At 46.5% G+C, this 24,131-nt stretch overlaps 1 protein-coding gene across 5 annotated transcripts in view; it reads left to right on the forward strand.

Annotated features, from left to right (window-relative positions):
* SBF2 (SET binding factor 2) overlaps positions 1 to 24,131 on the forward strand; it is a 2,295,537-nt gene that overhangs the window by 1,827,247 nt on the left and 444,159 nt on the right. For all 5 annotated transcript variants that reach the window (XM_078680952.1, XM_078680953.1, XM_078680956.1 and 2 more), the window contains 3 exons: positions 5,702 to 5,847; positions 10,680 to 10,878; positions 22,097 to 22,293. In XM_078680952.1, coding sequence (XP_078537078.1) covers positions 5,702 to 5,847; positions 10,680 to 10,878; positions 22,097 to 22,293 — 542 coding nt within the window. The remainder of the gene's footprint in view (positions 1 to 5,701; positions 5,848 to 10,679; positions 10,879 to 22,096; positions 22,294 to 24,131) is intronic.

Consider the following 24,131-nt stretch of genomic DNA (forward strand, 5'->3'; position numbering starts at 1 on the left):
GTGGCAGGCCCCTTTACAGTTCCCCCATGGGAGGACTATGTATGTTCACCTCTGGGGGTGGTAACCAAGAAGGAGCCTGGGCAGTTCAGGATGATACATAACCTCTCTGCTCCCAAGGGGTCCTCAGTGAATGATGCCATTGATCCTGCTTTATGTTCTGTAACTTACTCTTCTTTTGACACAGCAGTTCACAAAGTGAGGGACCTAGGAAGGGGTGCTTTGTTGGCAAAAACGGATATTGAGTCAGCCTTTCACCTCTTGCCTGTACACCCTGATGATTACCACTTACTAGGCTTCCAGGTGCACCACCAATTTTACTATGACAAATGTATGCCAATGGGGTGCGCATTATCTTGCAAGTACTTCGAGACATTTAGTTCTATGCTGCAGTGGTTTTTTTCTCACAGAACAAGGTATTTAGATGTGGTTCACTACTTAGATGACTTCATGGTGATGGGACCGGCGGCATCTGGGGCGTGTGCCCGGGCGCTCGGTGATTTGGTGGCGATGTGCCAAGAATTTGGTGTCCCCTTGGCTCCCAACAAGACGGTTGCCCCGGACACATGTATGTCTTTCCTGGGGATTGAGATTGATACGGTGGCGGGGGAGTGCAGGCTCCCCTTAGACAAAGTGGTGGCATTCTCCCAGGCGATTGAGGATACCTTGGCAGGTCCTAAGGTGACTTTGCACCAGTTGAAGGTGGTGGTGGGTCAACTGAATTTTGCCCTCAGAATCATTCCCATGGGGCGCCCTTTCTCTAGGTCCATAGCCAGGGCAATGGTGGGACTTACCCAGAAACATCACCGGGTCCGCCTGAGGGCGGAAGTAAAAGAGGATCTCAGGGTGTGGCTCAGCTTTCTTAAGGACTTCAATGGGAGGGTGGTGTGCCTGCACCCCCAGTGTCTAGTGCCAAGTTAGGCTTATTTACTGACGCAGCAGGCAGCATTGGTTTTGAAGCTATCCTGGGCCCGTCCTGGTGTGGGGCGGAGTGGCCAGCAGAATGGCATGAGTCAGGTTTGACCAAGAACATAGCTTTCCTGGAACTTTTTCCCATACTAGTGGCAGTCACGGTCTGGGCCGACCGCTTCAAGGACAGAGCAGTGATATTTTGGTCAGACAACATGGCGGTGCTGGAGGCCATCAACAGACAGGGGGCTACTTGCAGGCATGTGTTGAGGTTGTTGAAAATGTTGGTGCTAGCATGCTTGAGACTCAATTTGACTTTCAAAGCGGCGCATATACCTGGTGTTGATAACCACGCTGCTGATGCTTTGTCTCGTTCCAAGTTACAGGACTTCCGGAGGTTCCATCCATTGGCAGAGGAGCGAATGACAGTGTTCCCTACAACACTGTGGACAATTGGAGCCCCGCATTAATGCGGGGCTGGTAGGTGCCGCCCTAAGTGATCGCACCAAGCGTGCATACCAACAGCAATTTAATGGTTACAGGTCCTTCGTGGAGGAAGCCGGCATAACTGATTTATTTTCTGCAAATGCAATGTATGGTTTTTTACAGGCACTAAGGGACCAGGGCAGGGCCGTGTCTTATGCCAGGGCTCACTTGTCAGCAATAGGCTTCTTCGCGAAGCTGACGGGTGTGAGGGACCCGGGTTCCACATTTTTAGTCAAGAAAGCGCTGGCGGGGGCAGGCCTTCAGGTTAACACAGTGAAGGCAGTGGGGCGCTGGTCTTCCAATTGTTACAAGCGTTATGTGAGACCGGAATTGCTATGACGGATTGATGAAGGCTCATGGTGGACCGTTCTTGACTGTTCTGTTTCTCTCCTCCATTAGTATGCCCGCAAAGGTGGTGTGGGTGCTGGGGCACTCGTTCGTGCGTCGCGCGACTGGGCGTTTGCAGCAACGGCGAGTGGTGAAGCCGGCGGGCTTGGGCGAGACGAACTTCTTGTGGCGAGGCATCGGGGGGATGAGAATTCGGCACTTGAGGCGTCTCGTGGAGGAGATAAAAGAACAGGAAGGGCACAAATCTCTGGATTGGATTATCCTACATTTGGGAGGCAACGACATGGTAGACCGGGGACGCTTGGCCGTGAAGGAGGCATTGCTGACGGAATTTGCCTGGCTAGGGTATGTTTTTCCTTTTGCCAAGATTGCCTGGTCGTGCATGCTACCGCGCAGGTCATGGGGCCCTGGAGTTCGTGCCACATCTTTGAATGTTCAGTGAGGCGTCTCAATGGCGAATTGGCAAGGTTGTGCTCAGTGAAGGGCCGCCTGTGTCATATCCAGCACCGGATGATCTCAGGGGATTCTATGTACCACCCGGATGGGGTGCATCTGTCGGACTTGGGCACAGACACTTTTATCAAGGAACTTTGGTCTTTTATTCTGAACGCAGGTGGAGAGGGTGGCAGACCTGTGGGCCTTGGCCACCCTTGTGGCGGTAATTAGACCTGCGATCAGTGAACAGTGACTAACACAATGGACAGGAGTTCGCCTTGCGCACTCCTTAGGCCAGCACTGAGGGGGGAGACGGTAAGCTCTCCGCTGGGAAGAAGTGACCACCGGCTGGGGAGGCTAGGGTGACAGATTTCGAGCCTCCTGGGTCCCTGGGCAGCCTGGTGGTCGAGGGGTGGGCCCTGGTAATGGCGGACAAGGATCAGAGGTTGGGGCCCACCACTCTAAGGGGCAGGCGCACGGCACCTGGCGTAGGATGCTCAGTGGCGAGATGCGAGCCAGAGGGCCCCTTGGTGCTGGGAGACATGAGGAACAGATCAATTAAAAATTTTATGATTAAAGTGTGAATTTTCAATTATCACTTATGCATGTTATTTGCTTGTCATGTTTATGGATTGTCTGAAATTAAACATGGCCGTTTTGATACCCACGCAAAATCTCTGTGGTGATTCCTATGTGGGTTTACATGTTAGTCAGGGGGAGGCGGGGACACTGCTGGGGGGTCCGGGTCCTATGCCAAGCGCGTCATTCATGAGGCGTGCCCTTAGGACCCGGCTCCCCGGGCCCCGCCTCCGGTCTCTCAGGATTGGGCGGCCAGCTCACCCAATGGGGTACTGGCCGCCGGCTTCACTTCCGGGTCAGGGGGGCTAGGCGCTTCCAGAGGGGTGAGAGGGCGGAGACCTTTGGCCTATTTAGAGGGCTAATCCCCGTGGCGCGGTCTCTGTTCCTGTTGCCCCTTCGCTCACCTGGACCTTCGCGCCGACGCTCCTGACCCCGAGGACTGGTTCTGCCTCATTCAACTCCCACCCACCCGTCCCTTAGTTCAGTGGCTTGTAGGGGCGTTTTGCAGTAATGAGACCTGCGATCAGTGAACAGTGCTTAACACAATGGACAGGAGTTCGCCTTGCGCACTCCATAGGCCAGCACTGAGGGGGGAGACGGTAAGCTCTCCGCTGGGAAGAAGTGACCACCGGCTGGGGAGGCTAGGGCGACAGATTTCGAGCCTCCTGGGTCCCTGGGCAGCCTGGTGGTCGAGGGGTGGGCCCTGGTAATGGCGGACAAGGATCAGAGGTTGGGGTCCACCACTCTAAGGGGCAGGTGCACGGCACCTGGCGTAGGATGCTCAGTGGCGAGATGCGAGCCAGAGGGCCCCTTGGTGCTGGGAGACATGAGGAACAGATCAATCAAAAATGTTATGATTAAAGTGTGAATTTTCAATTATCACTTATGCATGTTATTTGCTTGTCATGTTTATGGATTGTCTGAAATTAAACATGGCCGTTTTGATACCCACGCAAAATCTCTGTGGTGATTCCTATGTGGGTTTACATGTTAGTCAGGGAGAGGCGGGGACACTGCTGGGGGGTCCGGGACCTAAGTAACCTCCTCTTGTGAGAGCAAAGAACCATGTTTCTCTCTCGTTTGCCAGAAAGATTAAATACTGTTGTGCACTTAGTGAAGAATTGAACACCCCCCAGGTTGGACAGTCTATCGACTATCAAGTGCACCTATTCTCCATTCTTTTTAAGGTGCTGTTTGGTCACCATGGAGTTTATTTGCCTCTTCGAAATCATTTGAAGTTTACTATGGGCTTGGAACAGTACCATGGTGAATCTCTTGCTTTCTTTGAGCCAGAGTATTATGAAAGTGCAAGTACTACTCAGCTTAAAATGTTCCTCCCAAGCCCAGTCGACCAGATTGTTTCGACATGATTCAAGTCTTTTTAGGCCATATTTCAGGGTAGCCCTCTGGCATTTATTTTCGATGGAGGTGGCTATTCGCAGCGTGAACCGGCTCGTTTGCGCCAAGATCTTGCCACCCATGCTGACAATCAACGCAGAGCTCTAGGGAATCCGAATCTTCGCTCTGTAATGACAGTCAGCGACGACCAGCACAACAGCATCAACAGTCCTGGTGACTGCCCATATGAAGCTCCTGCAGCGACTGTCTGTGATGCCAGACATGATTTTCTTGCTACAGCGATGACTGTCCGCCATGCCTGGCCTGCTCTTTGCGCTACAGCAATGTCCTTCTTTGATGCTCTCCCTGCTCCTCACGGCGTCCTCCACTATAAACTAGACTTTTCGCACTAGACTTCGAAAGGTAACTTAGTGCGAAAAACTTGGTCTCTGAATCCTGACCTATTGCGGTTGGCCTGAACTTCTGACTTTCACCCGGTCTCGCACTACCAGATAGCCGCTACTTGCACTTTGTGCCTTTATGCCTTATACTTACCTTAAATATTTGAAATTGCATATCTCTGGTTCTAATGATTGGAATGTTGTTGTTTTGGTGTCAAATACTTAATTACATTGTATTCTATTTTTCTAAGATGGTGTGGGATTTTTCTTTTGAGGTTTCTTCACTTCATTACTGTTTGTGTGCTGCATAAATACAGTGAGCTAAAAACGGTGATGGATCAAGCCCTGATCTTTTGACTGGGTAGGAGTGTTCTGCTTAATTCAGATACTCTGTCCATCACCACCCCCTTTTTGAAGCATAAATACCTAGCACAGTGTGTATAAGTTAAGCCTGACTCCTTCTGCTTCAGGCTACCAGAGGGTTAAGCACAGGTAAATGTAGTGATTTTTGTGGTTCACCCTGACAGGAACTGCAGCTGTTGCCTGAGACGGGCTCACGCCCCCTCAACCTACAGCCCGATTTATCACAAGTTTAATTTTTTTTTGTCTATCTGCATTTTTAATTAGGTGTTCGGACATCAGTTTCCCAGATCACTAGATGAACAGGAAAGTTTTGTGCAAGCCAACACAAATATCTAGTTTGTTATATTTATTGACAGGCTAAAAAAACCGAGCCTGTACTTGATGTGTATTGACAGTGCACTAAAGAAACCGGTCAGTGAATCTTTGAAAGTCATCCCTCTGGAGCTCAGTCATTAAAATAAACATCATTTGGACTATCTGGCTTATAATGACTGTGTTTGGCAATGTATGCTTTGCATCGTTTGTACCAAAAACAGCAACACTACAGTTTTTAATATTACAATATGTGTCTGGAATTTACGGAGGTTGAAGTGGCGTTTTTAAAGCATTTATAAAGCCAATGGCTATTACTGTGGAAGAAATAGGCTTCAACAGGATTTACTAGCCTGTATTCTAGCACTTACGGTAGTTATAATTGGATTAAAAAACAAAAATGACCATGTGTGACACTTAAATTATTCTCCCTGGATCACTAGATCACTTTAAATGTTTACTTCTAGAAGCTTTAAAAAGTTTTTTTATTCCCTTTTCTGATGTGCAGTTTTTCACTCCTTTCTGAATTTTAGCACCTTCTCGAAAACAATTGTTAAAGGAGCCAAACTTGCTGGAAAAATGACGATTGGCCGTCCGTATACGGCAAAGAAGAAGACTAGCATAATAGTGGAGGAAAGAGGAAACCGCCCCGGCTGGAATGAAGATGATGACCTTTCTGGTAGGAGAAAATGCAAGTTGTCAAATAGTAGGAAATCACCTGCATCAAGCTGTCAGCCAATATGTGTAAAGATGAGTGTAGAATAAGAGTCTTTATCTTTTTTAAATGGTAGGAAGCCCTGCTCCACTCAGTGGGCTCAAAGCAGTGTTCCAGTGTTCTGAGCATTGGTTAGCCAAACCTCTACTTTCTGTTGAAGAGCAGCTAGGTTCGTGAGTATAAAGTCAGTTTTCATTGGCTTTATCTTGGGTCATAGGTGTCCTGAGGCCTTGATATATCTATATGTAAGGCAGGCATATTACTTCAACAGTTATACATGCTTGTAGTGTGAGCCATTGAAGTGTTATTGGACTTTTTGTTGCAAATAATTGAAGTCATAGAGTGTATCTAGCAGATATGTTCTGGTTTGTGCCTCTTTCCTCCTCAAAAAAACCCAGACTTTTTATTTTTAACTTCGTGCCCCAACCAGGACCTTAGCGACTCCAAGTTTATTTGAGCAGTCACCATTCAAGCTTTTTAAGTAGTTAAAGAATACTTGCTTGTAAGAAAGAGAGTGTATACTTGTATGTTACTACACTCACCCCTTAAATTGTAGCTGAAAAAGCATTGAGATTTAAAATCAAAAAATTGACTTGACAAAACAAAATGTCTTCAGTTATTTTACTAAGCCGTAAATTGCGAGCTAGTAGGGCATTTGTATTGAACATTTTTGGTAATTCTATCAAGGATTTATTGTAGCTAACATACAAAAAAGTGAATATTTCTGTTCAGAGTAATCTTCATGCAGTCCTCCCAATGCAGGCTCTTCTACTTTGATGTGAATGCAAATGGGTGCTATTGAGATTCATTTTTCATTTTCACTTTGAAAACCTAGAAATGTGTTTTTTACCTATGAAATCATACGTTTTTGGAATTGTTGCAAGGCATTTACATCAATGTTATCTAAAGGTGATCTCCCCAGTAGTGTCATTCCTTCCTGCCAACTCTCCAATTTCACCAATATCGCATATTTCTCATGTTTGCCTTACTTGTCCAACTCTTTTGTAGGTGAATTGCCAAAGTATCATTTATGATAAAGGTTGGTGCTGTCAGCACTTTTCACTAATACATTTAAAGGGACTGTTCGCAGGATTGGGGTCTTGGAAGTCCCAAATGACAGGACCCATGGGCAAATAAACAAAACCAAAGCAGGGCAAATTAAAAGTCAAACCCATAAAGGTTTTGGATGAACTAAAGAATAATTCCAGAAGGCAAAAATAGGCAGATTCAGATTAGCAACAAATATGCTTGAAAAAGAGGTCATAACATAAGGGAATTGTCTAGCACCAACATATAGTTCAGCTAAGAACTGGCCTAATCTTCTCAGTTCGTAAGTCAAGAAAAGTCTAAATATAAATTAGTAAGTGGAACGACATGAAGTCTGCTCCTGTGGAAAGAGCTAACAAGTCTACACATCAGCCAGCACACTAACTGCGTAAAAAAAGGAGCAAAAGTTCTAAATATAAAATCAAATAGCAAACTTTACTTAGGGTCTGCTTAGTTTAAAAGCAAGGAAAAGTTCTGGCACATCTCCCAGAACATTTGATAGGTTCCAGACAGTGAAAAACAACACACTCAGCATGATGTGAAGTGACATAATTGAGCTACATAATTGAGCTACATTAACAAAGATACATGCAAGTTAATGAATTACTGCTGGAATACATAAGATACATTAAATGAGCTACATCTCTTAAATACCTAGTTTGCTGCACATTTAATATGTTTATGTAGCTTAACAAACAGTAATGAGTTTCTGAATGTTTGTGTCTCGTTGAAGCCTAGGCAAAAGGCCTTGAATATTGCAATATACAAGAACATCCCAGCATGGTCTCCTCCTAAGGCAAACACACAAATGGAGATGAAGTATTGCTTCCAGAAAGATTAACCTGTGTCAATCACTCGGGGTAGCTTTCCAACCCATTGTACTTTTGAACACTATACCTCCTCAGTCTGGACCTTACCATATGTAAATCAGTCCTGACCCTCCTTGAATAGGAGCAATGAATTGAAATGCTAAACTGAGTAATTTGCCAATGGTTTGACAAATTGCAAGTATTCCTCCCATCACCTTTTGTTGTTTCATGTACCTCCCTAATTGGCAAAGGTGTGACGTGGGTCTTGTGCTCAGTGTGCCACTGCAACCAAGCTACATTCAACTGACTAGACCCTATCAGGTTGAAACCTATCTTGTGTTGCTTGTGTTCCAGTTTGAGGAGGACCTGGCCTGGCTGTTCAGGCTGGACTATTCCTATTGGAGCAGGGTTAAGACTAGGATATGGCTGAATCCAAACTAAAGTGGCATGGTGATGAAAAATACGATGGGTTGAAATGCTATCTTGGGCAGTTGTCAGTGGTTAGACAAATTGCAAGCATTCCTCCTTCCATCCTGTTCTGTATGTTTGATGCACCACCCGTTATGGCAAGGGTATGCCAAGATGTAGATATTGCGCTCACTGGGCCACTGGAAGCAAGCCACACCCGATTGACAAGCCCTAATCAGAGCAAAACTAGTCTTGGGTTGCTAGTGTTCCAGTTTGGGGAGGACCTGGCCTGGCAGATCTAGATAGACTGTTCCTATTGGAGCCAGGGTCAAGACTGATTTGATATTGGTTGGGTCCAAACTGGGGTTACATGGTGGTAAAACAATCAGTTGGGAAGCTACCCCAGGTGATTGCCAGTGGTTAGACAAATTGCAAGCATTCCTCCCATCATCTTTTGTGTGTTCGACGTACTGCTCAGGCGTGAGTTCTATGCTCACTGTGCCACTGGAAGTAACCTACATGTAAGTTCCAGTGGCACAGTCAAATCCCAAATAAGGGTGAACGAGGTCTTGGGTTGCTTGTGTTCCAGTTCAGAGAGGACATGGCCTGGCATTTCGGGCTGGACTGTTCCTATTCAAGCAGTGTTGTGACTGATTTGCAAGCAGGGTCATGGCTTATTTGCATATGGCTGGGTTCCAACTGATGTGGCATGGTGGGCAAAAAAACAATGGGCTCTAAAGCTACCTCAAGCGATTGGCAGTGTTTAGACACGTTCCTAGCATTTCTCCCATCACCTTTTGGGTGTTTGGTGACTTCTCCTGAGGTATATAAGTTTTATTTAGTACAAGAAAACAACCCCGTAAAATAAATCCCCTTATGTCCGTTTTATGAAAAGGAAAAACACAGCAGAGAAACATGCATTTTAGAAACGTGTTCATGCAACGATACGTTAGCTTCATTTTCTTCAACAAATTTAAAGTGAGTGCCAATGAAAGCAGGCTGAGGCCCATTAATTTAACTTTACAGTCTAGTTATGCAAACTTAAACTAACGCAAATAAACATGTTTTTCTACTTAATAAAAGCACATTCATTTTGCTCATTTCCTACATTGTCTGCTTCAAACGTCATATGTCAAAGGAAGCCGAGGATTGGAAGTGGATGGCACCATGCCCCAGATCGCTTAATTAATTCATTGAACAGGCTGAGGGCTCCTACAGCCTCCTCTACATAGAGTAATAAGTTATGAACAACAAATTGGGTACCCACAGCCTCCACTACTATTCCTTTCTCTCTCCTGCCAAATATTGTGTTGAGGTATAAAATTGGGGTTTGCAGTAAAAATAAATAAAGTGATATTTTTAAATATAATTGTACAACATGCAGTGGTTCTGACCCTACTATGGTCTACAGCAAAATCCACCTACAAAATATAACCATTTAAAGGTAAAGAATCTTAATGCAGCATACACCTATTAATTCCTTTCATGTTGATGTGTCCTGATCTGTCCACCTCATGACTGATAGACCCCACAGACACCATCAAGATTTTAGTGAACAAAATCCACTTGACGGAAATTAAGTTGATTCATACATGGAAATATGTATGAGGATGTGGCCTGACGGCTAGCGCGGTCAACCTCAAATCTGGGGAAACTGGTTCGAGTCTCGGCAAAGACACACAACATCCTGTGATTCTGGGCAAATCACTTAGTCTCCCCGTGCCTAACAAAAATTAATATGCCCTCATGTAATGCAACTTTATAGCTCTGATGCCCGATTCCTTTGTCAAGTATGCGCTATATAAATCTCCTAAAAAAATAAAAAGAAATTACGGAACTGAGTAACTGTCAGATCTCTCTATTCCACGGGTCCTCCATTTATTCATTCTGTTTGTGCCCATTTTTGCCATTTGATCTTAGCTGGAAGATTGAAGGTAGGGTTTATTTTGGATGGGTGGATTGTTGCTTTACTGGCATTCTGGAAATGTCCTCCTTTATATGCTGTGTGTTTTGATTTTATTGAAATCAGTAGGAATATATTTTGAGAAGTATCTGTTGTGTAAAAGTCATAACAGTGTTTTCTATTCCGGAAGCCACACCAGTCATTATTATGATATATTGCTTTCCATTGGATAGCAAGTCTAGTACCCAATTCACCGGGAAACACATACACGTGAAAGTAACAAAAGAAATACTGCTCGCTAATGAACATGTAAAATCATTTATGGTTTGGTGAACAAAAATGTGGGCAATCTATATTATAGGTTTAATTTTTTAGCATATTTAGCAATGGTTACAGAGTTAAGAAACTCACTGTAATACAAACATAGGCAGTTGGCCATTGCCATCCCCTGTATTAATAATGTAACCCACGTGTGCTCCCATCACTTCGAATTAAGCAGACACTGCGATGTATTCGCTTACTAGCAATGATTATTGTTGATTGTAGGTGATGGTAAAATAATATAGGGATTTGTGCTGTGTAGTGCTCACTTGAATCGAAATATACAAATGTTCTATAATTATTCACAGTTTCAGATGACAGTGAACTACCCACAAGTACAACGCTGAAAGCCTCTGAGAAGTCGACGATGGAGCAGTTACTAGAAAGAGCCTGTTTCAGGGACTATCAACGTTTAATTCTTGGCACCATCAGTGGGAGCTCTTCCCGCTTAAAAACAGAACAGTTCCGGATTACTGCAGTGAACCGGATGTATTCACTCTGCAGAAGGTAAGCGTTGCTTGACATTTTTGAGGCTCGAAATGGAGATGTACAATAGAGCCCTTACCAGATTTTGTACTAAATAATGTGCCAAAATATCAGACTATTTTTTATCATGCGAAGGGCTTTAAGAGGAGTGGAAAATAATTAGTTAAATCTTCCTCCACAGGAGAAATAAGGTTTGGATAAGGTTGTGTTATTTCGTATGCCAATATGCAATCATAAGCTCCTCTGCGGATTTAATTCTCAACCTGTTTGATGCGTTAGACAACTTGTGCACATATGGCACAAAATGATAGGGCAGTTAACTACTTACTAAGGATATCTTAACAGACTATGCACATAGTTGTGAATAAAACCGAGTTCATTATTGTTCAATAATACTGCAATCCCATAATTAGATTCACAACTTCATTACTTAAAAAACATAGAGCTGTGCCTGCTTTTCTAACCAGAATGAATGGTCAAGTCCTAGAGTGCCGTTTATTGTTAGGATATCGTTAACAGTGTACCCTTCTATAATTCTATGTGGGTACATAGTTATTGTCGTTCATGATGTGCTGTTCATTGGGTCGCTCATAGAGTGATGAAGTTACAAACGTGCTGATATTGAGGGGATTGCAAAAGATGATCCCAATTTTTTTTTGATGGTCTGGCCCGTACTTTATTCCCTGATGAGAACATTTTTTCTAAATGTTCCTCTGTTTAATTCATTCAACATCTGCACTCTAGGATCTGGGGTGCCTATTTCAAGGGCCCCTTACATATAATATTGTGCACCTACGTTCCCTCCGTAAGGTTTTACATTTTTATGCAGCATATGCATAAGAGACAAGTGGACTTAGAAAAAGCATGTCTTGGATATTTGGCTAGTAACCCACACTAGATTACACAACTGCAGTTAACATTTTTTTTCTTTAAACAGAATTAATAAACTGAGCCCCACTGCACTTTTTTCAGTGTTAGAGAAGGGGTGTTCAATGTTGGTCCAGGAGTACAAGACCCGTGCTGCATTTTACAAACAACTGTGAAACTGATTCTCATTTATATTTACTGTATGTAAATTTATCTCACACGGATATCTTGAAAATCTACAACGGATCTACATTCTACATTGAACATTCTTGGTGTTATAGCAGTTCCTTTCTGGTTCTGCTTGTCTTTGCATGCTATTCTGTCTGACACAGGCCACACCAAGTCACAAATGTGTTCCAACTGCAAGAGCATACAGTTTTGGTCGAGGGACGCCTGGTGGCCAAGATGAACTCAACAATCTCTGGAGGAAGGTCATAGGTGTTCAGATGTTGCAGCTCAATTTTCAAGCATGAAGGTGGAGTTCGCAAAGGCTGGGTGCAGAACTCTGCCCCGTTACTGCAACAGTGGATCCTCATGGAGGGGCAGCCTGGTCAGAGGACAGATGTTCATGCCAAGGAGCTTTGGATACCATACTCTCCATGCCCAATCTGGGGCCACTAGGATGACATGACCCCCAGTTGGTCCTAATCTTCTTCAGAAATTGGGACAGAGAAGTATTGGTAGAAAGGCATGCAGAAGTCCTGAGTTCCACCCTAATCAGAACACGTCTTCGAGCTAGAGAGACAGTGCAAAATCCAACATGCTGAACTGCTGACATTACACGTTCTCTGCAGTGTTAAATGGATCGAGCAAAGGTTCTTCCCATTCATGGAAGAGACCTTGCATCACCTCCGGGTACAACTGCCATTCATGATCGTCTGGTGTAGACAGCTGAGTTTGTCCGCCCTGGCACTCGAGGTACCTAGCCAGAAAATGCTTTGATGATTCAGCCATTTCTAGAGGTGTGAGGCCTCCTGGCACACCTCTTGACACAATGTCTGTGGCCCAACATCTCCTCATTTATTGCAATACCACATGGTGGTGGTGTTCTGCATGAACATCTGTACCACCCTTCCTTTGATGGTTTGGAAGGAACACTTTCAATACCAAGCAAACAACCCTCAGCTCCTGAAAGTTGATGTGGAGCTGAGACTCTGTCAGAGACGAAATGCGTCTGATCTCCACCTCTACTCAAGTGGCCTCCCCAACTCAGGAGTGATGCAGTGGTCACCACTGTCATCTTTGAGTGGGGTAGGGAGAGGGGGCTGCTGCCGTCCCATTCGTGAACCATTAGCTACCACTGTAGATGTTTTGCAGTCTCCTCTGAACTCTGCCCATGTTCAGAGATGTCTCCTTGTTGCTGGACCCACTAAGACTTCTGATCCCACTACAGAGCCTGCATATGCCACTTATTGTGCTTGACCAGCAGAATACAGGAGGCCATCAATACCTGCAGCCTCACAGTCAACCTCACTGAAATCCAGACTGATGCTGAAAGATCGGGATCATAGCCTGAATGTCCTGAAATCTCCTTTCCTGGGAAATAGCATGAAACCGAATTGAATGGCTCAGATGAAGGGAACATCTGAGAAGGAGTCAGGTGTGACTTTGGCACATTCATAGGGAATCCCCTAAACTTGGCAGGAGGTTTGCCATAATATGGAGGTAGTTGATAACTGCCTGGGGCAAGCCTGCCTTCAAAAGCCAGTCAAGGTATGGAAGAAATGGAACCCCGGACCTCAGAAGGTGTGATGCTGCTGCCATCACTTTTGTGAACTCCCAAGGAGTGCTGTTGAGACCAAAGGGGAGCATTCCAAACTGAAAATGCTCCTGTCCCACCATGAACTGAAAGTAGCACCGATGGGCTTTCAGGACGGGAATGTGGACAGAGGTGTCCTGCAGATCAGACACCACTAGTCAGTCTCCTCGGTCGAGGTCTGACAAGAGCTGGGCCAGTATGAGCGTTCTAAATTTGTCCTTCTGGCTGGAGACTTTGAGGGGGTGAAAGACTAAATTACGATGAAGCCCTGCATCCTTTTTTGCTCCAGAAAGTAGCGGGACTAACAACCAGTGCCCAATTTTGGTGCCGGCAGCCTCTTGATATGGCCAAAGGGCTTGGTCTTACTGCCGTAAGATGGACATATGGTCCTCCGTCAGTGTTTCTTGTGTCAGTGGAAAACACAGCTGGGTGGCTATGAAGAGTATAGTGTATCCCCGCTCAACAAGCTGCAGGACCCACCTGTCCAATGTAATGGCCTGTCAACCTAGTAAGAATCATTGGATCCTGTCTCCAACCGTGTTGCTGTGCTCCACTGAAGGGACTCTAAAGGGGTTTGGCAGCTGGGGCCACAGCGGGGCAGTAGTCGGACTGGCTCATAAACCCTGACCAGGGGGGTTTGTGGGTCCCATGGACTCTGCCACAAAATTGCTGTCACTTTGCAGAGGCTGAACTGGCTGTGGTTATGGGAATCTTCTGCTAAAAACTGCAGGGCCGATACGACTGGTGAGGTGGGGCAGGTAAGCACAGGCCCTGCTCTCTTTGAGCTGCTCCAGAACAGAATCTGCTATGTCCACAAAAAGGCGAGTACTGTCAAACCGCATGCCCATAAGGCACTAATGGTCATCAACTGGAAAACCCATTGACCTGAGCCAGGTGTGGCAATGAATGGCAATATAAATTGTGCCAGTGTCTCGCCCGATGGAAACAACAGTGTCCAGGCCACAACAAAATGTGATTTTGGATGCCCAATTGCAGTCCTATATAGCTTGGGTCAGAACAGGTGGAAGGTCTTCCGGAACATCTGGGAGGACTTGAGCCACTGAATCTCACAGGGTGTGAGAATGGCAGCCTAGCAGGCAACTGGCATTGATGAACCTGAGGGCAAAACTGGTGGAAGAAAATACCGTCTTCCCAAAGGTCTTTTTATTTAGCGCACTCTATCAGGGGGAGTAGTCACAAATCTATAGGACTTTGTCCGACTAGTACGTGGCTGCACCACCAAGCTCTCAGGAGTGGGGTGCTGAGACAAAAATGCAGGGTCACCTGGGGCAGGTCGATTGTGTCATGCAAATTGGTTATTTACTGGGGGGCTAGAGCAATGTTTTGCCCAAGCCCCTAGGAGAGTATGTTAGTGCCCCGTTTAAAGGTAGGAGGGGCTCAGTAGTCGTTTGCCCAGGTTGGAGAACTTTGGTGAAGACATTTGTTCTGAACTTTAAGGTGGGAAGCTGGGGTTCGATAACTTTGGCTGCCCTTTGTATAACCACCGCAAATAAAACACTCTCTTAAGTGGCAGAACCTGTGGGAGTAAGAAGGCCAGAATCAGGAGAGATGTCAACGCTACTAGCCTCTTGGTAGGGTTGGCCAGTTTTGACACCTGTATCATAATTGTTGTCAAAATATGTGCCTCATCAGGAATGTAATGTTTGGGATGTTCCTTATGGGGGTGGTATGTCAAGCACAGGTTGTGGTTTGATGAAAACTGGGCACGGCCTCACTCAGAGTTGGAGAGTACAATGAGCATATTGTCCTCCAGTGGCAATGGGGTCTGCATTGGCATTGATGCTCCAGGAACCAGTGTGGATTGTCAAGCAGGGGGCGTGTTCAGTACAGGCATCGGATAAGCACGGTTGAGGTGTCAGAGGGTCCAGACGATATCAGTGATGAACTGGGCATTGGTTTTTCCCATGGAGTTCCTCTCGGCTCCTTGGGGCCCATTTACGCACCAAAGGAATTCAGAATGGATCCAGTGGGTCGGAGCATGACCGTGCGGAACGTTTTGGATCTGTCTCAGTGTTGCAGATGGCTGTGGAATCTTGAGTTGTGCCGGAACAAGTTGTGTGATAGGCTCCAAAATCGCCTCGGTATTGAAGCGAGATGGGAAGAATGGCGATGCCCTTGTGCCTTCTGATTTGATTTGATCATTTATAAAGCGCACAACTGCCCATAAGCTTCTAGGCTCCTTCTCAGGAGTCCAAGAGTGGCGGGGCGAGGCCAAGTGCTGCTTAGATTTTTTGACTTTGCTCCCCTTTTTGTCATGTGACAACTTTCTCTACATGGGACTGGCTATGAGCACTTTTTAAAATCAGATCATTCTTCTTGCACACAAGGTAAGATACACCTTCAAGCATAGATGTATCCTCAAACCTTTTAGTCTATATTTTGTGGTCATAAGAATACCTCTAGGTGCCGAGTTGACGTCAAGGAGAGTACTTAGGCACCACCCATGCGCGCTGACGTCAGTTCTTTCTTTTTCCGCGCCGAAAGTGCAGATCCGGATTGAGCAAGTACCTCGGTCATTTTATGACCACTTTGTTGAGACTTTTTGTCTCTTTTTCTTGTCTCTGGGTCCACGTAGGGATGCCCTGCTTTAAGTCTTGCGGGTCGTTCCACCGTATTATGTCGGTGGCGGACCCCCATGATGTCTGCCTCTACTGCCTGGAGCATTACCATGACTCCTGGGATTGTCGGGACTGCCGTGCCATGGCCTTAAGGGAGCTGCGCCGGAAGTTGCTGGAAGTCCGGCACTCTTCTCACTGCCACTCCGGGTCTAGGGGCCGTTTGCGAGACCGGAGCCGTCGCTCCTCAGACTCTAAGTCTTCCCCTTCAGATTCCGGTAAGCGACGCCATAAAAAGAATACGAAGAAGCGCGTTCGCTCTCCGACGTCCCCCCGTCGCTCCCCGGAGTCGGAAGTGGGGGACAGGGGATCTGCCCCTGCGGCTCCTCCGGGGGCTGGGAGTCCCGCAGCCTACCCCCTATACCCGGGTCCGTCGGTGACTCCCGCACAGGTGCAAGAGTTCCTTGCTGCCTAGGACCGCCTTTACAGGCCCCGGGCTCACGCCGGCGCGCCTTTGGGCCCCGCGGTCCCGTGTCCAGATCCTGTTGGCCCGTCATCACCGCCTCTGGCGCCAGCCTTGCAGCCAGCCACTGGGTGCAGCGCCGATGGCTCCGGCCACAGGTGCTGCACTGGGAGCCATTTATCCCACCCCTACCCCTGTTCCCGGACCATTTTGTTCCATCCAGGGATCCACGTTGGGATGCGGCTCTGACAATGCCCTGGAGCGCTTTGAAGACTCGCGCGCCACGGCCAAGTCTTTGGGTCTTTCCACGAAGGCCCCTGCCACGTCGGGGTTTCGTTCTTTTCGTGGCCAGGGTAAGGGCACCCAAGCACGCTCCTCCACTAAGTCTGTGCAGAACCAGCTCCAGCGCGGCCGTGGCTTCCGCAGGGGCGGGTCTGGTAACCAGCGAGCGGGTCAGTCCACCTCCACCCCCGCTGCTTCCGCCTCTAAGCTTTCCTAATCCGAGCTTCAGGGGGCACCCCACGCCGGTGGGTGGCAGGGTACGTCACCACCTCCACCACTGGCGCGAAATTACCTCGGACAAGTGAGTGCTGCAGATATTCTGTCACGGTTACTCGCTCCCCTTTTTGACCTCCCCTCCGGCCATGCCACCTCGGTACCACGCATGTCGGGGGATCATTTGGCTCTTCTCCGTCAGGAAGTCACGGTCCTCTTGGCCAAGGGGGCCTTCGAGCGCGTTCCCGGTCAGGAAATAGGGAGTGGTTGTTATTCCCACTACTTCCTGGTCCCCAAGAAGGAAAAGGGGGGCCTGCGCTCCATCTTGGACCTCCGGGCCGTCAATCGCTTCCTCCAAAAGGAGAAGTTCAAGATGCTAACTCTGGCGGAGGTCCTGGCTGCCCTGGAGACTGGATGGTGGCGTTGGACTTGCAGGACGCCTATTTCCACATCCCCGTCCTGCCGGCCCACAGGCGCTACCTGCGGTTCATGGTAGGCCAGGAGCATTTTCATGGTGGTGGTTGCAGCTCATCTACGCAGGTCAGGGGCATCAGTCTTCCCCTACCTCAACGACTGGTTGTTGAAGGCTGGCTCGCCCCAGGCAGTCGTCACCCACTTCCAGACTACGGCCGACCTCCTGCACTTGCTGGGGTTCTCCATCAATGTGCCAAAGTCGCACCTGAGTCCCTCTCAGAAGCTCCCCTTCATCGGAGCGGGTCTGGATTCGACACTGTTTCGGGTCTATCCTCCCGAGCAGCGAGTCCGGGATATTCAGGCTATGATTCCGCTCTTTCAGCCTCTATCCCGGGTTTCAGTCAGGATGACCCTTCGGCTTCTGGGCCTGATGGCCTCCTGCATCCTGCTGTTGGCACATGCAAGGTGGCAGATGCGGGCTCTGCAGTGGTACTTGAAGTTCAGTGGGCACAGCATCAGGGCAACCTGTCCGATCACGTCCAGGTCTCAGAGAGCGCTGCACGACAGTTGCAGTGGTGGCTCACGAATCGCGATTGGATCAGTGGCAGATCCCTCTCCCTTCCCCAACCGGAGCACACAGTGGTGATGGATACGTCCCTCCTGGGATGGGGAGGCCACATGGGAGAGCCGGTGATCAGAGGCCTCTGGTCTCCGGCGGAGTCCTGGCTCCATATCAACCTTCTGGAGCTGCGGCGATCCGGCTTGCACTGAAAGCATTCCTTCCCTCTGTCCTGGGAAGTGTAGTGCAGGTGTTCAGGGACAACACCACCGCCATGTGGTATTGCAACAAACAGGGCGGGTGGGGTCATGGACTCTATGTCAGGAGGCTCTGCGCCCCTGGAAATGGCTGGAACATCAAGGCATTACCTTGGTGGTTCAACACCTGGCAGGTTCTCTGAACGCCAGGGCGGACTAACTCAGCCGCAGGTGCATGGTGGATCACGAATGGCGTCTGAACTCGAACGTGGCGCAAGATCTCTTTCTGCAGTGGGGAGAGCCTTGGTTAGATCTATTCGCCACAGAAGAGAACATGCAGTGTCATCGGTTGTGCGAGTTGGAATTTCCAAGGCGGCACTCGCTCGGCGACGCTTTTCGGCGCGAGTGGAGTTGCGGTCTGTTGTATGCCTTTCCGCCTATACCACTTCTGCCCAGAGTGCTGAAGAAGATCAGGCGTGACCAGGCCCAAGTCATTCTTGTGGTTCTGGACTGGGCTCGAAGAGTTTTGTATCCCGACCTACTGAGTATGAGCATCGACCCCCTAATCCGTCTGCCTCTTCAGGAGGATCTTCTGTTGCAGCAGCAGGGGACGGTCCTTCACCCGAACCTTTCCAGCCTCCACCTCCATGCTTGGAGATTGAGCGGTGACAGTTGACACCTTTCGATTTTCCTCCCAAAGTCTGTGATGTCATTCTGGCAGCCAGGCGTCCCTCCACCAAAGTGGTGTACGCCTGTAGGTGGAACAGATTTGTGGCATGGTGCACAGCTAAGACTGTGGATGCCCTTTCTGCCCCGCTTTCTGAGGTTCTTGTGTTCCTTCTCTCTTTGGCCCAGCAGGGCTCTGCTCTGGGCACTATCAAAGGTTATCTTTCGGCCATCTCTGCCTTTCTACGGCTTCCAGATCAGCCTTCTCTTTTTAAGTCCCCGGTTGTTAACCGTTTCTTTAAAGGCATTGTACATACATTTCCACCTGTGACTTTCATAATGCCTCAATGGGAATTGAATCTTGTCTTTACTTTTCTGATGTGCTCTCCCTTTGAGCCCCTTCATAACTGTCCCTTACGTCTTCTTACTCTCAAGACTGCTTTCTTGGTAGCTATCACCTCTGCCAGGAGAGTGAGTGAGCTCCAGGCTCTTTTTTCCAAACCTCCTTTCCTTTCTGTTCATCCGGACAAGGTGGTTCTCAGGACCCGTCCTTCTTTCTTGCCAAAGGTTGTCACGCCCTTCCACATTGGGCAGATCATCACTTTGCCCACCTTCTTTTCACCTCCGCATCATTCAAGGGAAGAGGAGAGACTCCACTGTCTGGACCCAAAACGTGTGCTCGCAATCTATCTGCAGCGTATACAGCAGTTCCGGGTGGATGATCAACTCTTTGTTGGCTACGTGAGCGCCAAAAAAGGTCGGGCGGTGCACAAATGGGCCATCTCCGGTGGGTCGTTCTGTGCATCAAAGCATGTTACTCCTTGGCCAAGAAGGAGTCTCTTGTGGGGCTGCATGCCCATTCAACCAAGCAACAGCAGCCACTACTGTATTGGGGCGCTGTATCCCCCTGCAGGATATTTGTCCGGCAGCTACGTGGGCCTCGCTGCACACGTTTACCAAGCACTACTGCCTTGACAGTCAGGTCCGGAGAGACAGCTACTTTGGCCGTTCTGTGCTCCGTGACTTTCTGGTGTAATCCTGTTCGTAGACCCACCACCAGGGTTGGTATTGCTGGGGTATCTATTCTAAGGTAAGGAATCTATCACTAATGTGTCTCTTTCAGATGCACAAGTTACTTACTTGTGTAACAATATATCTGTAGGAGACATTCGTTAGTGATAGATTCCTTACCGCCCGACCATCCTCCCCGTTCTACGAACTGGTTACTAGGGTTAAGGTCATTCCCCTTTTAGGACCCTAGTTTTATGCACCAATTGTCAGTCTCTTGCATGGCTCTGTGTTTCGGTGCAGAATAGTTGTGTACAGAACTGATGTCAGCGTGCATGGGTGGCACCTAAGTATTTATTTATTTATTTATTTAGTGTGTTTTATATAGCGTGCAGCTACCCCAACGGGGTTCCCGGCGCTTCTTGCATATTTGCTGAATCTTACATATATAAGTACTCTCCTTGACGTCATCTCGGCGCCTACGACGCCAGTGACGGACGCGGAGCCGCAGGACGCCACCTACTGGCGTGCAGAGGTACTGCTAAGCAGAAAAACTTTCCGGATCCAGCCTGACGCCTGGGGATATTCTAAGGTAAGGAATCTATCACTAACTAATGTCTCTTACAGATATATCGTTACACAAGTAAGTAACTTGTGCATTAATGTTTACCTTCAAAATAGCATAAAAAGCCAAGCATACCTAGAAATAAAAGCTTTCTATTGCAAACCAATTTCCAATATAGAAAACGGGATCAGTTCCAGATTTACAAGATATCCCAGTAAGATATAATCACATACAGCAAATATAAATGAGAATCGGTTTTATACTTTAACCCTGAACACCCCTGCTCTAATACAGATTTCAGTGGGGTTTAGCTTATGAATTATATTTCAAGAAAATATGTTTACCGGGAGTTGTGTAATCTAGTGTGTACCACAAATAGCCAGATATCCAAGCCAGACACGTCTCAGAAATACTTTCTCCAAGTTACTTGTCTCTAGTGCATAGGCTGTATCAAAATCTGAAGCTTTATGGAGGGAACTTGGCGCTCATTTCGTATGGAAGGTGCACTCGAAATAAGCTCCCTGGTTCCTAGGCTGCAATTGTTAAACAGACAAACACAGGTCTGAGGCACTGACTAGGAAGTAAATAAATCTTTATTTCATCTTAATGGAAATCATATTTTCATTCAACGAATTCAACGACAGTAATGTGATTAAATTAACTTCTTCAGGACTCAAGATATTTCGTCCTTCAAATAACAAATTCATCTTAAGAGAGAGTTTTTTTTAATGACTGAAGGATTTTATAATGAACCTAAACAAAACAAATGATATTAAACCAATGAAAACAAATAAAGAGAAAGAAATCAATGCAATAGAGTAGACGAAAAAGGTTGAGCCTTGAAGAAATGACCTAAGTCACAAAACTCATGTCAATTGAGTCGTGTGAAAATATTGTTTTCGTTCAATTTAAAGAAATATTTTTTACTTCATATTCAGTGAGTCTGTTACAGTGTTTTGTGCATTTGCTCTTTGATGGGAAACTGTTAAATTCTGCGCAATCAATCGAATCTTGGTTATACTCTTCTCCTAGTATCAACTGTCTAGCGATTACCAGAGAAAATGTAATTGAAAAAGAAACGTTCAAACCTCTTCTTCTGTGTACAGTAAAGTATATATATTGATACTTGTATAGCGCACTACTCACCCGCAAGGGTCTCAAGGTGCTTGTACGAATACCGCTGTGGAACCCATCCTGGCTTTCCCTGTGAGGTGTCCACTCCTGTGCACCCCCAAGGTGGAGGCCAGGCATCCTTAGCGTTGTGGGGGCCGTTGTGGAGATTAAGCAAGCTATTGCCCAGAGTTGCAGAGTGGGACTCCATGATTGGAATAGGCACGGAGGCGAGAATTATCAGGTCCGTGGAATTTTTTAGCCCAAGACCCGCCGAGGTGGGGAATTGAACCCTGGTCCCAGGCTAGACCTCTGCGTCAGGGTCTGCCGCTCTAACCATTGAGCCACACTAAAGTAATCTTGATTCAGAAATACAGGTGACCCAAATTAAGGCACCAAGCAAAAACTTCTTCCAAGTTTGATTATTTTTATAGTTAAGGTTTAAATGACGTTTACTTCCATTCGTGTAGTATAGATGGCAAAATGGTAAGTGTCGTGATCATTGTATGTCAATGTAGACATATTCTTTAATAGTACACATAATCTACTTTTTATTACAGTTATCCTGGACTTCTAGTTGTACCTCAATCTGTTCAAGATGGGAGCTTGCAGAAGGTGGCCAGGTGCTACCGGCATAATCGATTACCTGTGGTCTGCTGGAAAAATTCAAAAACCAATGCCGTCCTGCTCCGCTCTGGTGCTTTTCATGGAAAGGGTGTAGCTGGTCTTTTTAAATCTCCGAACACGCACACTGCAGGTGAGGGTATGACAAGGGTAATTTGTTCACTTTGTTTCAGATATAGAATGCCGTCTTAGCTTTTTCTAAAGTACAGATTTGTATTATTCTGTAAAACTGTGCAGTGTTGTGCAAGTCCACAAAGGTATCTTTACATACACATTTTCCTTCCTAACCCCATTCTTATTTTTTAATGCTCAAAATCAAATCAACTTTATTCGGCTGGAAATGCAGCCATAAAAGTACATAATTAAACAATATAGCAGTATAAAAGCAGACACCAGACATAAGACTACTCATACATTTAATAGTTCTGGGCAGCCTGCAGTAACATCTGTAAAACAGCTTAATTAAAGTGCGATGTGCTTAATCAAGGTGCATTGAATGCCTAGAATGTACGGCGGCCCTTAAAAATAGGCTTATAAAAACATGTTTCATTATCATTCATCTGTTTCAGTAACAGAATTACTTCAGTTCGTCAAATTTCTAGATTTGATAAGCGGCTTTAAAGACATGTTGGCATATTTCTGATAACCGCAAAAAAGGAAAAATGTATCATAGACTGTTTATAAATATTATTACATGGACAAACAAGCTATTCTAAATTGTGCTGAAAGCCAAAACGAAAGCCAAGAAGGTGTTTTATTGTATATGCTCATTCTTAATGCTTTATGCTCAGTTTTACATCACTGTGAAAGTCTTACATAAATGCTTCTTGGCTTGCCTTGCACAAGTACTTTTATCGACGGTCTTATATGAATACTTTATGTTTGGTCCTTTTGCTCAGTCTTATGTACGTGCTCTCTACTTGATCTAACATGAGTGCCTTATGCTCAGTCTGACGTCATTTATTTATGCCCTTGACAGTGTGGGTGGTCCGTTTAGAAAAACAGTCTGAATGATAAATTTGCAGTAGTTTTTAGAAGCACATATGATTCCATTCACATCTTGCTGAGGGCATTCTGCTGTCATGGGTCTAGTACTACCAGGAATATACCTCTGCGTTGTACCTGTAGGAATAAGTTAGTGGATAAAAGTAGCAGTTGAGATTGTTGCATGAAATGTATTGTGGTAATAATTTTTGCAAGTATTTTGAGCCTTTTTCCTAGTAGACTTTGTGGATGGTGCATAAAGCCTCCCGTTTGATCCTAGCTTCGACTGGTAACCAGTAAAGTGCTTTCAAGGCAGGTTTGATTTTGACGCTTGTACATAGGTCAGACCACATATGTCTGCCTTTTTTATGTAGAGTGAGCATTTTGGGGAGACAAGTGTCCAACCGGACTCAGGCAGTGTTTACCCCCCGTTTCACTTCAGAAATTCGCCCGCTCCGGTGGGGAGTCCCTCAGGGCTCCTCGCTGAGCCCTCTTTTATTTAATGTTTACTTTTCCCCCCTCTTCGATATCATCGCCCAAACTGGTATAAAGGTCACCTCTTATGCTGATGATATCCAGCTTCTGTTTTCATTTAATAGCATTACTCCCACAACCTTTAACCCCTTAAAAAACTGCCTCCGTACAATTGCCCAGGGGATGGACTATAATTTCCTAAGGCTGAATGCAGGAAAAACGGAGGTTCTCTTCTTCCACCAGCCATCCCCACTTGACCCTAACATCTGGTGGCCTCTCGATTTGAGTGCTCCCCCTTCCCCAAGAGACTCTGTGAAAAATCTAGGAGTTAGATGGGACTCCAACCTCACATTCCATCATCAAGTGAACACAGTCTCCACAGCATGTCTAGCCAAGATCAGAATGATAAAAAAGTTCATTCATTTTTTGCCCAGTAACACCAGGAAGATCGTAGTACAGGCGTTAATTACTTTGCACCTGGACTACGCCAACGGCCTTTATACTGGTCTGTCT

The sequence above is a fragment of the Lissotriton helveticus genome, chromosome 3_1, assembly GCF_964261635.1.
Source record: "Lissotriton helveticus chromosome 3_1, aLisHel1.1, whole genome shotgun sequence".
In the NCBI taxonomy this organism is placed as follows: Eukaryota; Metazoa; Chordata; class Amphibia; order Caudata; family Salamandridae; genus Lissotriton; species Lissotriton helveticus.